The sequence below is a fragment of the Fukomys damarensis genome, unplaced genomic scaffold, assembly GCF_012274545.1.
Source record: "Fukomys damarensis isolate Sample0158 unplaced genomic scaffold, DMR_v1.0_HiC HiC_scaffold_16, whole genome shotgun sequence".
Classification (NCBI taxonomy): domain Eukaryota; kingdom Metazoa; phylum Chordata; class Mammalia; order Rodentia; family Bathyergidae; genus Fukomys; species Fukomys damarensis.
This window is the reverse complement of record NW_022900928.1, coordinates 38,015,851-38,030,183: the sequence shown is the minus strand read 5'-3', so window position 1 is coordinate 38,030,183 and position 14,333 is coordinate 38,015,851. Positions and strand designations below refer to the sequence as shown.

General features: G+C 36.9%; 1 protein-coding gene and 1 long non-coding RNA gene across 3 annotated transcripts in view; one reads left to right on the top strand and one right to left on the bottom strand.

Moving 5' to 3' along the window:
- Positions 1-515: 515 nt before the first annotated feature.
- Tmem126a (transmembrane protein 126A) lies at positions 516-8,418 on the bottom strand. The gene is made up of 5 exons (XM_010633770.3): positions 8,337-8,418; positions 6,008-6,103; positions 2,445-2,638; positions 1,450-1,564; positions 516-784 (listed from the first exon to the last, which is right to left on the bottom strand). The coding sequence occupies exons 2-5, from the start codon at positions 6,094-6,096 to the stop codon at positions 592-594; spliced, it is 591 nt and encodes a 196-aa protein (XP_010632072.1). The 5' UTR covers positions 6,097-6,103; positions 8,337-8,418; the 3' UTR covers positions 516-591.
- A 13-nt stretch (positions 8,419-8,431) lies between these two features.
- LOC109118346 overlaps positions 8,432-14,333 on the top strand; it is a 24,717-nt gene continuing 18,815 nt past the window's right edge. For both annotated transcript variants that reach the window (XR_004517452.1, XR_002025669.2), the window contains exon 1: positions 8,432-8,554. This is a non-coding gene — a long non-coding RNA (uncharacterized LOC109118346). The remainder of the gene's footprint in view (positions 8,555-14,333) is intronic.

Genomic DNA, 14,333 nt, shown 5'->3' with positions numbered 1-14,333 from the left:
ATTGATCCATTGTGAAGTAGGTTATTAAATACATTCTAAGATTTCATGGATTAATAATCCCATGTAAACAGAAAATGATGCATATGTAAATTTGCTGCATTGATAAATCTTTTCAATCTTTTTCCTTTCTATCTGGTTTTATGAAGTTTTCACTGAAAACTACTGCATGGTTTTTCCTTTTGGTTTACAGAACAAATTCAGTGCCTAAAGGAGTGGAGCAAACAATGTAGCAAAGGCAATACTGAGCAAACTTTATAGAGAAATTATCCTCTTTTTTGGGGGGGGGCAGTGTTGGGGACTGACCCCAGGTCTTCATGCATGCCAGGCAAGTACTCTTCCACAGAGTACAACCTGTCTTTACTCTTGTTTAAGTGGCTAGTTTTTACTGAGATTCAGCATTTTGCTGCCCTATGTACCCTTGTACCTTATGTGCTAAATTACAAGTGTATGTTTATTTTTAACATTACAGACAGGTTATTTTCACTTTTATTTTTGGATATTTGGTTAAAAATCAGTGAATTTCAGGCCAGTGGTACTATGCCTGCTTGGCAAGTACAAGGTCCTGAGCTCAATCTCCAGTACAGAGAACACTCAGTAAATTTCTAGGCCTGGTTCGGGTAACTGAAGAGCTGTTATAAGTAGTTTATATTGTCTAGACCCAAGGTATGCTGCAAATACAGTCTGAAGTAAAAAGGGAAATACCATCTTTCTAAAGATAGGCTTGGATATTCTAATCCAGTATGTGACGAGGTTTCCTTTCTCTGGTAGCAGGGCTGATTGATACCTGTAAGAAAACATCAAGATACTTTAGTAGAAAAGACTTACATCAAGTGACAAACTTACATACAGTATGTATCAAACCTAGAAATCTTACAATAAAACTAGCCAAAGTTTAAGGTAATGCTACTCTCTTCAATGTCTATTCCAGTTTTCTTTTGCCCCCTTCTCCAGTTCACCACTGGAGGTTCACAGAGTTTACTGGTATGAGTTCAACAGAATAGCCACAATTATTTTCTAGTAGCAGGCTTATAGTAAGATATTTTCTGATGGAAATTTGCTTTAGGGCAAGTGTTCAAACTCTGAAAATACGTATATAGTACAGCTTTTATTTACATGAGGCCTACTATTTGCAGTAAGCATTCAGTATGCAAATTAAGATTAGTAATGTAAACTATAGAGGCCCAGTGTAATACAGTTCTAGAACTATTCAATTCCTGAGAAGTAAAATTTGTTTACTTATAATTTAAAAAAAGTTTTTAACTTCAAACAAGTAACAGTCTAATGGCTTAGAACAGTGGTGGTGATCCTATGGCATGTGTGTTGCAGTGAGCTATTTGTTGTCATTGAAAGCTCTAAAAGGTTTGTCCTTAGAAGCTATTTTAAGTTCCAAGTTTTTAGATGTCACATATATTAAAGGTTTTTAGTGATGATGAAAAAACAGAATCTTACCTGGCTGCCAGGGCACCATTCACAGGTAGAGCCAAGAAAGCAGGGTACAGACCACCAAAAACTAAACCAATCAGTCCAGCCCGTGTCATGGTGCAGGTTTCACAATTTAAATCACCTAGGAAATAAATTAGGTCTGGTAATTTATGTTCATGATAGGTAAGCAAACATGATTTAAATGTAAGATCCACTTATATTTACTATGGGTATTTTCAGGCAATAATACAGCAAGTGCAATTCTGTAAGTCATTCAAAGGCACAAGTAAGGGGTGGGTGTAGAGTTCAATGGTAAAGTGCACCTGCAGCATGTGTAAGGCCCTGGGTTTGACACCCAGCATCCAAAGAAAGAAACAAAAAAGCTGTTTCATGTATGGGTAAAAAAACTTTCAAGAAAATCTAAAAAAGCATTTTAGGAAAAAAATTCTCTAGTTCTCATTGTGGGTATAACAATCTTAAGATCTAGACTGCTTCTAGCTTTCTGCTCTTCCTAAGTAGCAAACCTGGGGTGATACATTCACTCAGTTTAGTTACTAGGCAACAGAGTTCCCTTGTCTATACTGGTGATGGGAATCCAAACAAAATACTAATAATCAAATTTACAGCAGTACTTAACAAAATAAAACTTAGAGGGACTGCCTTCCTCAGTTCCCATGGTCATATTTTTAAGTCATTAGTCAAAAGGTTTTCCCTTTAAGGAACTTCTCTATACCATTAAAAAACAAAATAACAAAAAGGCAGTAAGCTTTTTCAAGAAAGTTTATTAAGGTTTCCAAATATTTATTACTCTTGAATGCTGAGGTAAGGATACATTACATAAAATTATTTTTTTATGTATGTCTTATTTGCTGAGTAATTAAGTTACCATATATCAGTGAGGCTAGCAAGATTCAATTTAAACCAAATACTGCATTATAGCCATAATTATTAAATATTAAATCTTAATTTTGCCAATAATATATACCTAGGTAAACTCTGGTGAATAGTGAAATAGAATTTACCTGTACTCAGAGGTAAACTTACAAAACCTGTATAAAAGGCATTTGCTGACAAAAATGGGATCACCGCCATTGGTAAGCTAGCAGCTATACGAGCCTTTGTCACATTCAAGGTGCGCCGAAAAAGACTGTTTGCTATCAGACCACAGATAGCAGCATTAAGTCCAATATATGTCGATCCATGTTCAAGTAGACTCCTGAAGGTGAGAAGAAACTTTTAGTTCCACTGTGTAAACTAATTCTAGCAAACTCATACCATAGACCTTAACAGGACATTGGGAATAACTAAATGCATCTATCCCTTATATTTCTACAACCTCAAAACTTTAAGTTGTATTTTACATCCAGATTTTCATTCTAAAAGGTTTCTGAATTTGATCAACATTCAAGGATATGGTTATATACTTAGATTTTGCTAAACATGTTTTGTGTAGCAGGGAGCAGCTTCTGAAAGAGTCTGAGTTAGATGGCTCTCTCATTACCCTATAACCACTGATATGTCAGGCTTTGTCTCTTGTCTATAAGCAACCTGATAATAGATATAAAGATGTGTTCAACTTAGTTTCAGCAACACATGCCACAGAAAGTGACGTTTTTCCCCGTTTATTGAAGCATTCGTGTCAGGATTTGGAGACTGGAGAAGTACTAACATTTAAGTGATATTCTATCCTAGGTACTTTACAATACCCATTGATGAATAAAATTGGTGTTTTGAGACAGTAACTGGATTTTTAAGACAGTTTATGTAGAAATATATAACCAAGGCTCTGTAATTCTACTGGGTATTGAAAATACTCCAAACTTTTTCAGCCTTTTTTTTTTAACCACATGTTACTATCTGGAACACAGTTCACCTCTTAAATTTATTACTCATGAGTAGCCAAACTAAGCCACACAGTATCCTCTTCTAACTTCTGTAGTTTGCACTATTCTTAAAACAACTTCTCTAGAAACTCTCAGTTAAGCTTCCTATATCGTATAAGGTATTACTTTTCTTACCCATCACTTTGTATTCATAACGAGGCCTGTCATTTCACTCATTGAGAACCTATGACCTGCATTAGAGTTAGTACTAAAAGCACAAAAATTATCTTTTACTTTCAAGTTTTCAAAATTGAGTGTTACTAGAGAAGAAAGACATGTTAACAAGGTATAATAGTTTATAAAAAAATGGTTCAGGAACTTAGCATACTGTATATGGTAATATTTAAAGTGATGCAAACTTAGAGAATTGCCAAACAAACATAAATGTGAAAGACCTGTGATTTTTCTGTGGGGGTTGAAGGTGTGAGAAACTTTAACATTTCCTCCATTTATTGCATCTTCAAAAATCATGTGAAATTTGTAATATCCCCATTTTAGTCATAGAAGACAATGCTGAGAGAATGCAGCTGGAATCGGAAAAGCATATTTTTGTTTATCAATCAGGTTTTAATTTCTTATGGATAAAGTTAAAATTTTTGGTTAATCCCTTTAGCACAAAATTGTTACTGCCAATTTTACAGACAAATTCTAGAAGTAGGAAGAAACTCTTGACTTTTTGGCAAGATCTAAAAGACCAAATTTTTTTTTGTGTGTGTGTGGTACCGGGTATCGAAGTCTAAGCCCTTGTGCTTGCAAGGCAGGCGGCTGAATCACTAAGCCAAATCCCCGGCCCCTAAAAGACCAAATTTAACAAATAGCAAGGAATTCAAAGGAGTATGTAATTGTTCCTTAGATAAGAAAATTTATGTTTTTGATAATAAATTCCCATACACTCAATATATCAATTACCAAGCATATCTGATAAGGCAGGAAGACAAGCATTATCTGATAATGCAAGAGATGATAATGCAAGAGATAATGCTAGAAGATTCAAACTTAAAAAGAAGAGGAAAATATTATGAACAAGCCAGAGATAATAGTATACTGTCATGTGCCAATGTTTGAAAGCAATTTATTATCTCCAAATTCTAACTTTGCAGTTCCAGCTCACTTCCCTGTGTTCTAATTTGTTGATGGGCACACTGGTGGCCTGCTTTCTTCAAAGGTGCCACCATCTCCTCTATTCAATCTTTATGGTCTTCCCTACCTTGGTTTGGAAACACAGGGCCTTTTACTTTGTAAGTTTGTTATTTACTTCAGTAAAACAACTAGAAGGGTAAGGTGTGTGTGTGGGGGGGTGTAGTGACAGATGCAAAGCTTTCAGAATCTCCCCAAGTTCTTACTACTGTTCTTGGTTTATAGGTTCTCTGTGTTGAGGTGATACTGGAATGTGTGCAGTTTTCACACCTGAAGATGAGTATACTACCAAAATGTATTTCCAATTTTTCCTTTTTTTCAACTGCCAGCATTCTATCCTCTGTATTCACCAGGATAACTACGGCAGTTTTTCTACTGTTCTTCCTTTTTCTCTATTACCTTGTCTATTTTCCAAAATGAGCTGGAATATTTATTAGAAAAGTTATAGTAATACATTGATATTGGTCATTAATTGGTTCCAGGAGATCAGACAAGGGCCAAAAACAATGAGTAGCAAACAGATGTTTTTGGCTGGAAAGGGAAGCAAGTCATGAGGCAGTTTACACCAAATTAGAGCTTGTGTTAGAATATTACACAAGTACCAGGATAGAATTTTCATGTCAAATGCACCAAGTACTAAATTTGATGAACATCAAAGCAGTTGATTACAAACTATAACTCTTGTTGTATCACATTTTCTGCTTGAAACTCTCCATTTTCTTAATGTCTATTTCACTTATTATTTACTAACATTGGTTCCTCAAATATGATAAACTCTTTGGGCAGATGTATGATATTCTACCTGAGAAACTGTCCTTCCCTTTCCCCCAGGATGGCCCCTTTATCCTTCTAAAGGTGTCAGATTTTCATTTTAAATGCAACCTAGTTAGAAATTTTACTGTTTTCCAAGGAGGTCTAAGAACATTTGTGGAAGTGTACTGTAGCTGCCTGTGTTGTCTTCAATCAGTATATTTCTGTATTTTTCCTTTTAATAGTATCTTAAAGATCTTCAGCCCTCATCCTGTTTCTCTGGCCATGGTGCTTTTTCGGACAGGTAAGCATAATGATAGGCAGGAACTGAGGAAGAAGACAAAAAATGAACTGAGTTTTTTTTATTTTTTTGAGACTGGGTCTTGCTATGTAGTTCAGGCTGACTTGAACTCACTACGTAGCCCAGGCTGGCCTCAAACTCTGAGTGATCCTCAGGCCTCAGCCTCCTTGAGTGCTGGGATTACAGGTGCATACCACCATGACCAGTGGAAAGATAATTAAAAGATATTTTAAAGTTTTGTCTTTGAAATGGGTTCATGAGTGTTTATATTTTACTCCAAGCTGATGGAAAAACTGAATCATACAATTAGGTATGTCAAAACACATGATCTTGCCTCAATTTCCCAAATTAGCTATGTAATGTTGGGCAAAAGAGTTAATCACCTGGTCACAGTTTTCTCATCAAAATAAGAATAAGGCTCAGTGTCTTCTGATATGTTGCTTATACTTAGCTAAATTTGAAAAGATAATGAACATTTACTTGGAAAAGACATTTTCAAATTAAGGCATCTTACCTGTCTGTTTCTGGAAGTTGGTTAATTTTTCTGGCTATGATATCAGTTAAGTTTTCCTTGATAATATCGTCTGGCTTATGATTTTCCATCTTGAGCCTTAAAAAAATGAAAATACTATTTTTCAATAATAGGAACAACAATTTAAGAAACTGGAAAACTATACTCAATTTTCAAAGAAGTGTAGATGTAGTTCATAATCTGCAAAAAAAGTGCATATGTAGAATACAGAAAAACAAAGCAAACAAAACAAAACCCCAAAAGTCTTAAGTGAAACTGAAACACGAAAAGGAACACAGAGATGCATTGAAGAAATACAGAATATATTCATAGTCCTTAAAACTATGTCTTGAACATTGCACAATAATAGCACTAAACTGATAAAACAGTATTATAATTAAGAACTTGTGTTGATCAGTAGAAATCATACAGAAACTAGTATGGGAGAAAATGTTGGAAAGTGACAAAGTAGGGGGTACCCAGAACATATGCAGAGCTACAAATCAAAAAAGCAACACAGTAGCAAAATTAGCAAAAAGGTCTGAAAAGGTGCTTTACAAAAAAGTAAAATAGCCAATAAATACAAAAATATGCTTAACATCAGTATAATTGGGAAAATACAATAATGAGATGCCATTAAGCACCCATAGGTTAGCTAAACTTAAAAACTGATAGTTTCAATTACAGTACTGGCAAGTACTTAGGGCAGCCAAAACACTCATGTGCTGTTGTTAGTGAAAGTGTAAATTGTACCTAAAATGGGTACAACCACTTTCGAAAATAATTTTGTATTATCTGTTAGGGAGAAGACATACTGGGGAATTTTCCTTCTGGGTATATTCTACTTAGGTGTGTCCAACATGTGGCTCTCAGGCTGTTTGCCTCAAAATGTTCTAATAAAAAAATATTTTGAAAAGGCAGTTTTGTTTCCTACAAAAACCAACCCATGTGCTTGCATGCTCTCTCTCTGAATATATATATATAGTATAATAATATATAATATATATATAATAGTATAATATATATAGTAAATATTTTAAGCTTTGTGGGTAACATGGTCTTAAAAAAAATACAAATGTTAAGAAAAAATTCTTGGCTGGCCTTATAGAAATAAGTGTTAAGACTGTGTGTGGCATAGATGCCTGTAGTCTGTTGATCTCTGCACTAGATAGGGTGAGTGTCAGTAGAGGAATGAGTACATGAATTTACTAAGATTCTAAAAGATTCTAAAGATTGAATTTATTAACAGATTTCCAGGTAACAAAGAGGTCCAGGGTTTTATTGTCTTGGTTACAGTATTTACCTGTACAAGATTAATTTATATCACTACCAAATATTTATTAGATACTTTACATATAGAAGCTATATGGAAATTTCATTATCACTATACTTAAAATTAACCGAGTGAATGTCACACAGGTTAAAAAACTTAAGATTTACCCGACTCAAATTTTCGAGGGTATTGGCAATGGAATCGGTAACTAGGTAGACCCAATTTGCCTTGCCTGGAGCACTGGATTATTTTATATGTGGGGGTGTAGGAATATATACGTAATTAAATTCATTGTGCATATGTATCAGAAATAAATCATTTTCTTAGAATGTCCCACCCGAGGCTGTCACTACTTTTATGCTTTACATATTGGTGAGGTTCTTAGTTCTGTGAAATAGCCATTTTTTGATGTTTGTATTAAAAGTTACCCTTCAGTAAAAGTCCTAACTGGCCAGCACCCGTGGGCATTGAATCCTTTTAGTAATAACCCCATATCAAAGGTTATACCACTTATGCCTGTAATTTCAGTATTCAGGAGGCTGAGGCATGAGGATCGCAACGAGTTAGAGACGAGCCAGGACTACATGAGTTTAAAGTCAGCTTCAACTTCCGTACTTAGGTAGCGAAATCCCATCTCAAAAAAAGACAACCCCCCAAAAAAATACACACACACAAATGCAAACTCTTTTACTACAAATTTGAAAGTTCTATATATTTTGTTGTGTTTTTTGCTTTTGCATTAGCTAACTCACATCACGCTGAGGAAGGTCACAAAGGTACACGACGACGAACAATAGAATTTATGAAAATTAAAATGTAGCCAACGTCACCGTGTGAACTGTCAGTAACTCCGAGATTAAATTCAATCGCGGGCAGTCCTTCTAATGGTTTACTTTAAATGCTAGATCATTCCTTACAGGGTGTTAATGTTAGAGAGGGTCTGCAAAACGGTGCCGCTTTTCCTCTTCCGCCGTCTCTTGCTTTGTTGGAAAACGGCGTGTTATAACGCAGTACTTCTGACCCCGCAACATTTACTTCCCCCTATTCCGGGACCATTACCTTAGACTCGCCTCCCGCGTTCTTCCTCCACCATGCAGCGTTTTACTGCAACCTTCAGTCCACTCTCCAGGGTGCAGCCATCTTTGACTGGCACGTGACTCCGCCCCAGTAGCTACTTCCGTTGGGAGACTTCCGCCTTGGGAGACTCGATCTTTAGCCGAGTGGTGTGACTGTGGCGGAGACCTTCGCCCCACCTGCAGAAATTGTGTAATTTTGAGGTATAAAATGAGTGACCTTAAATTCTTTCCACCTGAAAACCTACCGAGGGCACATTACTTCCTGGTCTGTGAAACTTACCTCATGAGGTTGCCCTGGGTGAACTCTGTCTGGTTAAAAATAAATGGGAAAGAAGTGGAGGGTTCTTTTCTCCATCGAGTTTTTCTGTTTCTTGGCTCCTAAATTCTCTGTACCCTACTATGATCTGATTGATTGTCTTAGTATAACCTGAGCAACTCAAAAGCTTGTTTGTTTTGTCTCGTTTTGATGATTCTTGATGTCTCTCGTGTACAGCTAGTTTTAAAGCAGGGTTGGGTGGATGTTGTAAGAGATACTGTTCAGAGGGAGCTAAGGGCCTCCTCTGGACAACTGAAAATCATGGGTCTTCAATTCGCATCTCTGCAGCCTCTTCATTTATAGAACAGGAGGGGAAACAATACTTTATTTTGAAAAGTTGTGAGGCTCCAATAAAAATGCTTTCCAAGGTTGCTTTGAAAATCTTTGAACTTTATCAAGGGAGAAAGAGGCATTCAAGGGAACCTTCACAGGCAAGGTGAATAGTATATAAGAACTCCCAAATTCCTTGTCTCAGAGGCATTTAGCCAGTATCAAACAGTCTGTAGTTAATGATCCAGAAAAGCTAAGTCCCTCAAGTTCCAACGTGTAAAGTTAGCCTATCCCCCAATAGGAAAGTTTGTAAGGTAAATGCAGAAAAAATTTAGAAACACCTACTTACTTAGATGCCGACATTTTTGTGGGTGTGAAAACTTTGTTTCCTGATACTGTCATTCTCTATTTAAAAAAGTATTTTTAGTATGTTTGCAGTACAGAATTACTTTCATTATTGAGAGTTGGTATATATATATATATATATATATATATATATGTAACACGTCTTCTTTTTACATCGCCTCTCGTACTCTTAATTCTAATTTGATTTTTTTAATGATTTGAAGTGAATTTTTAAATTGCTATTCTTGCTGTACAGACTGTAGCATGACATCGTACATTAACAAAAGCAGCTTAGTATATTGAGATTTTTTTTAAAGTTTAAAAAGCTATCTGGATGGTAAAATTTAAGTAGCTAGGGAGTACTACAGTTGAAGGACTAGTGTAAGAAACTAAGGTATTTAAGGAAATGGTTAGTATTTTGACTTGGTTAGTATTTCTTATTAAGAGAGGAGAAGGAAGGGAAGCTACATGCTCTTTCTTATGCTTTGGGTTTTTTTTTTGGGGGGGGATACTGGGTATTGATCCCATGACCTTTTGTATTTTTAAATTTTGAGATAGTGTCTTGCTAAATTGCTCAGGCTCAAACATTTAATCCTGCCTCAGATTCTTAAGAGTTCTGGGATTACAAGCATGGGGCTTCATACCCAGTTTAAATCTCCTAAAGAGAAACACTCAGTTTCTAGCTTTAAGAGAACCAAACTCATAGGAGGAAAAAAAAATTAAAGTCTCAACATGAAACAACAAAACAAGGCATTGATCACCATTTCCTGTCACGGATTCCTAATGAGTTTGTAACTGCTCCCATCCATAATTGTACAAGGTATACAAGGCAGCTGGTCATAACTTTTTTTTGAGATAGGATCTCACTTCCAAGTCCACCCTGGCCTTGAGCTCGCAATGTATCCCAAGCTGGCCTTGAACTTGCTGTGGTCCTCCTTCCTCAGCCTCCTAAGTGTAGGGTTTACAGATGTTTACCACCACACCTAGCCAGTTGTAGGTATTATATTACATTTAAAGATCAGATTATAATATACCCTACTAAAATTAACAATTTCCCATGGACTTTGAATAAAACTTCAAGTCCAACATGGTCTGTAAAACCCTACATAATCTGGCTCCATTTCTAACCACTTCCAAATGACCTTCAGCCATTTGACACTGACTTCACTGTGTCTAGATACTTTGGCCTTTCAGTTCCTCAGTTTTTTAAGGTTCTGACATCCTAGATCATTTAGCTAGGCTGTTCCTCCTTAACTCCAATCATCTGTAGATTTTATGTATGTATTTTTATTTATTTATTTATTTTGAGACAGAGTCTTGCTTTGTAGTTCAAGCTGGCCGTAGACTCACTATATGGCCCACACTGTCCTTCAACTCATGGTGAACTTCCTGCCTCAAGCTCCCAAGTGCTGGCATTACAGGCGTGTACCACAACACCTAGCTATCCCTAGTTCTACATGGCTAGCTTCCAGATTTTAGATTAATCAAATCTTAACTTTCCTTGACCATCATTCTAAACTAAGTTCTACCTGCTAGCCTCTCTCATCCAGTTTCTTTTAAAATATTTTTATTTCTTGATCAAATATTTAAGTGCTGTATCTCACTGCCCCTCAGGAGCTCATAGAATAGTGAGAGAGATAGACAAGCATAAAAACAATTATAATTGTATGTTCTCTGCTATTTTTAAGATCTGTAGAGGATACTATGGAACATTTAACTCCACCTGTAATATCTGCAGAGCCTTTCAAAAGGAAAGCTAGTTATTGGGCGATAGATTCCAATGACATGGCTAAGTTTTTTGTGACCTAGACTATACTTTCAAGGATGTTTGCCTAATAGCCTTGGAGGCTTCAAATTATGTTTTCCTGTAGGCCAGAGAGCAGGTTTATTTTCAGACCAGGAAAATAGATACTGTCTCTTTGAGGAGCAAAGTTTGAACAGGTTTGTTTATAGTTGCCTTGTAAAGTGGGAGTTTACCTAAGCTTGATGTTTATCAGCTATGGATGAAGCCACCTCTGTGTAGTACCTACCTGGGTCTATGAAAAGTCATACTGCCTCCTTTGCCACTGCTAATAAACTGTAAATTCATCAGTGCTTATTGTCTCATTACTGGCTCAGTCAATGTAAGTGTGGCACATCAATAGCTGCCATTCTGTTGCTGCTTAGGAACTGTTTCATTGCTCAACTCTTGATTCAGAGTTAAACATTATAGTACAGTAGCCACTAGCCACATGTGGCTATTGAGCACAGGAAATATCAAATTGAAAGTTACTCTTAAGTACAGTGGTACCTTGGTTCATGAACTTAATTCGTTCTACGATCCTAGTTACAAATTGTGTCATGTACCAAACCAAATTTCCCTATCAGGTTCAATGTAAATAGTGTTGGTGAATCTATTCTGACCCCTATGAACATGGTTGTGAAGCAATTTTGGTCATAAACTCAATTCAAATTTTCCATAGGATTCAGTGTAAATAAGGTTAGTCTATTCTGAACCATATGTATTTTTAAATCATGAAAATGTGAAACAAAGTACAGAATAGTATGAAGGAAGAGAACACTAGCCTTGATTGAGGTTACATCTGGTGTGGACAACAGAAAGGTGGGTGGGGAGGAGGTTGTTATTTAGAGGGACAGTCTCCCTCCAAAAGGACAGCAGGGAAATCACCTTCAGGGGTTTTCGGTCTTGTCTCTTAGCCGCCTGGTCAATAAAAGGTATAATAGATAATGTGAAATAGGAAGAAAAGGACAAAGGGAAAGGGGTATGGGAGGGGTAGGGGAAAGGAAACAAGGGAATGGAATTAAGATGAGAAAATGAAAAATAATGGAAACAGTCTTTGTAAATAGGGTTGAAGGGGGGCAAGGGGTGGGGAAAAATTAAGAACCAAGGTTGATTATGTAAAGGTACAAATTTCCAACAATGAATGTCATTATATTGTGTACCTTAAATGTACCAGTAAAATTAATAAAAATTTTTGATGAAAAATCTGTCAAATGTGACTTGTTTTATCCTGAGTTGCATAACCTTCTGGAAATGAGAGTCCATGTTATTGTTCATCAGATTCAAAACTGTGTTCATTACAGTTATGTTGGGGTGGTGCTTTTCAGAAAAATCCTGCCACCCATTTCATTTTTCCATAATGCATTTTATCACATCACTACTAACCTCTTTTCTGTCTTCCTCTTCCTCATTAGAATAATCCTCAACACATGCTGCTCACTCTGGAGTTCAGCAAGTTCTTCCAACATCAGCTCCTTATGGTCCTCAACAAGTTCCTCTATGTCTGTACCATCAACATCCAGATCTATACTTTTGTTCATGGACCCATCTCCTTCACTGCCTACACACCAGACCCTTCAAAGTCAGGTTCAATGACACATTCTGGACACAGTTTCCTCCAGGATGAGTTTAAGATTCAATATGTGACATCTTCCCAGGCTTTGTCAATGAGGTTGATGCAGTGGAAGACTTTGAAATGTTTTTTTCCAGAACTCTTTCAGAGTTAAAGACATCTCTTCAGTGACATTAAAACATCTGGTGAAGAGTGCCTTTGTGTACAGCTTCTTGAATTGCGGATCTCTTGCTTGACCATTGGCTTCCTGGAGAGGTGTCACATTGGAGGGAAGGAACTTGACTTTTATGAGGTCATACTCATACTTTCAGACAGTTGGTTATCAGAAAGATACTTCTTAACAGTAAGTGTGAATACATCATGTAGCCATTCTATGAGCAAGAATGCTCATACTCAGAATCCATATCATTCAGCAAGGCGGGAGGGTGTGCCTGGGCATTATCTATGAGAAAAAGACACCTTTGAGACAGTTGGTTATCAGAAAGAGGCTTCTTAACAGTAGGTGTGAATACCTCATGTAGCCATTCTATGAGCACTTGCCTGTGACTCAAGCTTTCACTTTGGCCTTCTATGTGACAGGCAGTCTGGCCATGTTCATATTCTGTTCCTTGAATGCAGGAGAGGTCTAGGAATGGTACGCCAGTAGTGACAGTCTTTAGATCAGTGCTTACATTTGGACACAGCGAAAGGGTCAATCCATCCTTCATGAGCTTGTGCTTCAGCAGTGCCTTTTCCTGCGTGACATAGGTTATGTTTAGCATCTTCTTGTATAAGAGACCTGTTTCATTGCAGTTGAACATTTGTTGAGCGACATATCCTTCTGCCTAAAATAATTTTTTCTTGTAGGTATTTAACAGAGGCCTTATCAGAGCTAGAAGCCTATGTCTTAATTCACTGTGGATGGCACTTCTCTTGAATTTATCTGACTACCTTCTGGCTTTAAGCTCATCACTTGTTGCATTTTTAGAGTTTTCTTGCAGTAAATCACTGTTCAATTTCCTGGCTTTTTCACAGATCATAGCTTCACTAACACTACCACCTGGAAGCTGTTTCTCGTTTAACCACAGTAACAAAAGTTTTTGTACCTCTTCTAGCACTTGTGTCCTCTGCTTATTTAACATTGTTTTTCCTTTTGCCACATCAGCTCCTTAGATGGCATCTTTATTCCTCAAAATAGTTGAGATTGACCACTTGGCATCCTGTACTCCAAGTCCAGATCAGTCACATGAATACTATGCTTATGCTTTTCTATAATTTTCTTCTTCACTTCAATGGTTATTGTCTTCAAAACCTTAACATTCTTGCTCCGCACTTTCTTTCTTTTTTTTTTTTTTTTTTTTTGAGACAGGGTCTCACTATGTAGTTGAGACTGACCTGGAGCTCACTGTGGAGCCCAGGCTGGTCTCGAATTCACAGCGATCCTCCTGCCTCAGCCGCCCGAGTGCTGGGATTACAGGCGTGCGCCACCACACCCGGCTTGCTCCGCACTTTCTTGTAACCCTCATTATTGCTCTGTATATACTTGTCACCTTCCTTACTGTGCTGCACATTCTGGTCACCATTACTACTCTGTACTGTCTTTTTATCATTAAGCTTGCTTTGTACATTCTATGGAGCCATGCTGGGTTGAGTAATACTGTGCAGTACTGTATGTGCTAAAAGGCCAAAAAAAAAAAAAAAAAAAAAAAAAAAACAG

Excerpts from the sequence above, each read along its gene's own strand:
- Tmem126a (XM_010633770.3), bottom strand. The coding sequence starts at position 6,096 with ATGGAAAATCATAAGCCAGACGATATTATCAAGGAAAACTTAACTGAT. Across the intron at positions 1,565-2,444 it reads AAGTTTACCTCTGAGTACAG|GTGATTTAAATTGTGAAACC; the intron begins GTAAATTCTATT and ends TTTATTTCCTAG. Across the intron at positions 785-1,449 it reads AATGGTGCCCTGGCAGCCAG|GTATCAATCAGCCCTGCTAC; the intron begins GTAAGATTCTGT and ends GTTTTCTTACAG.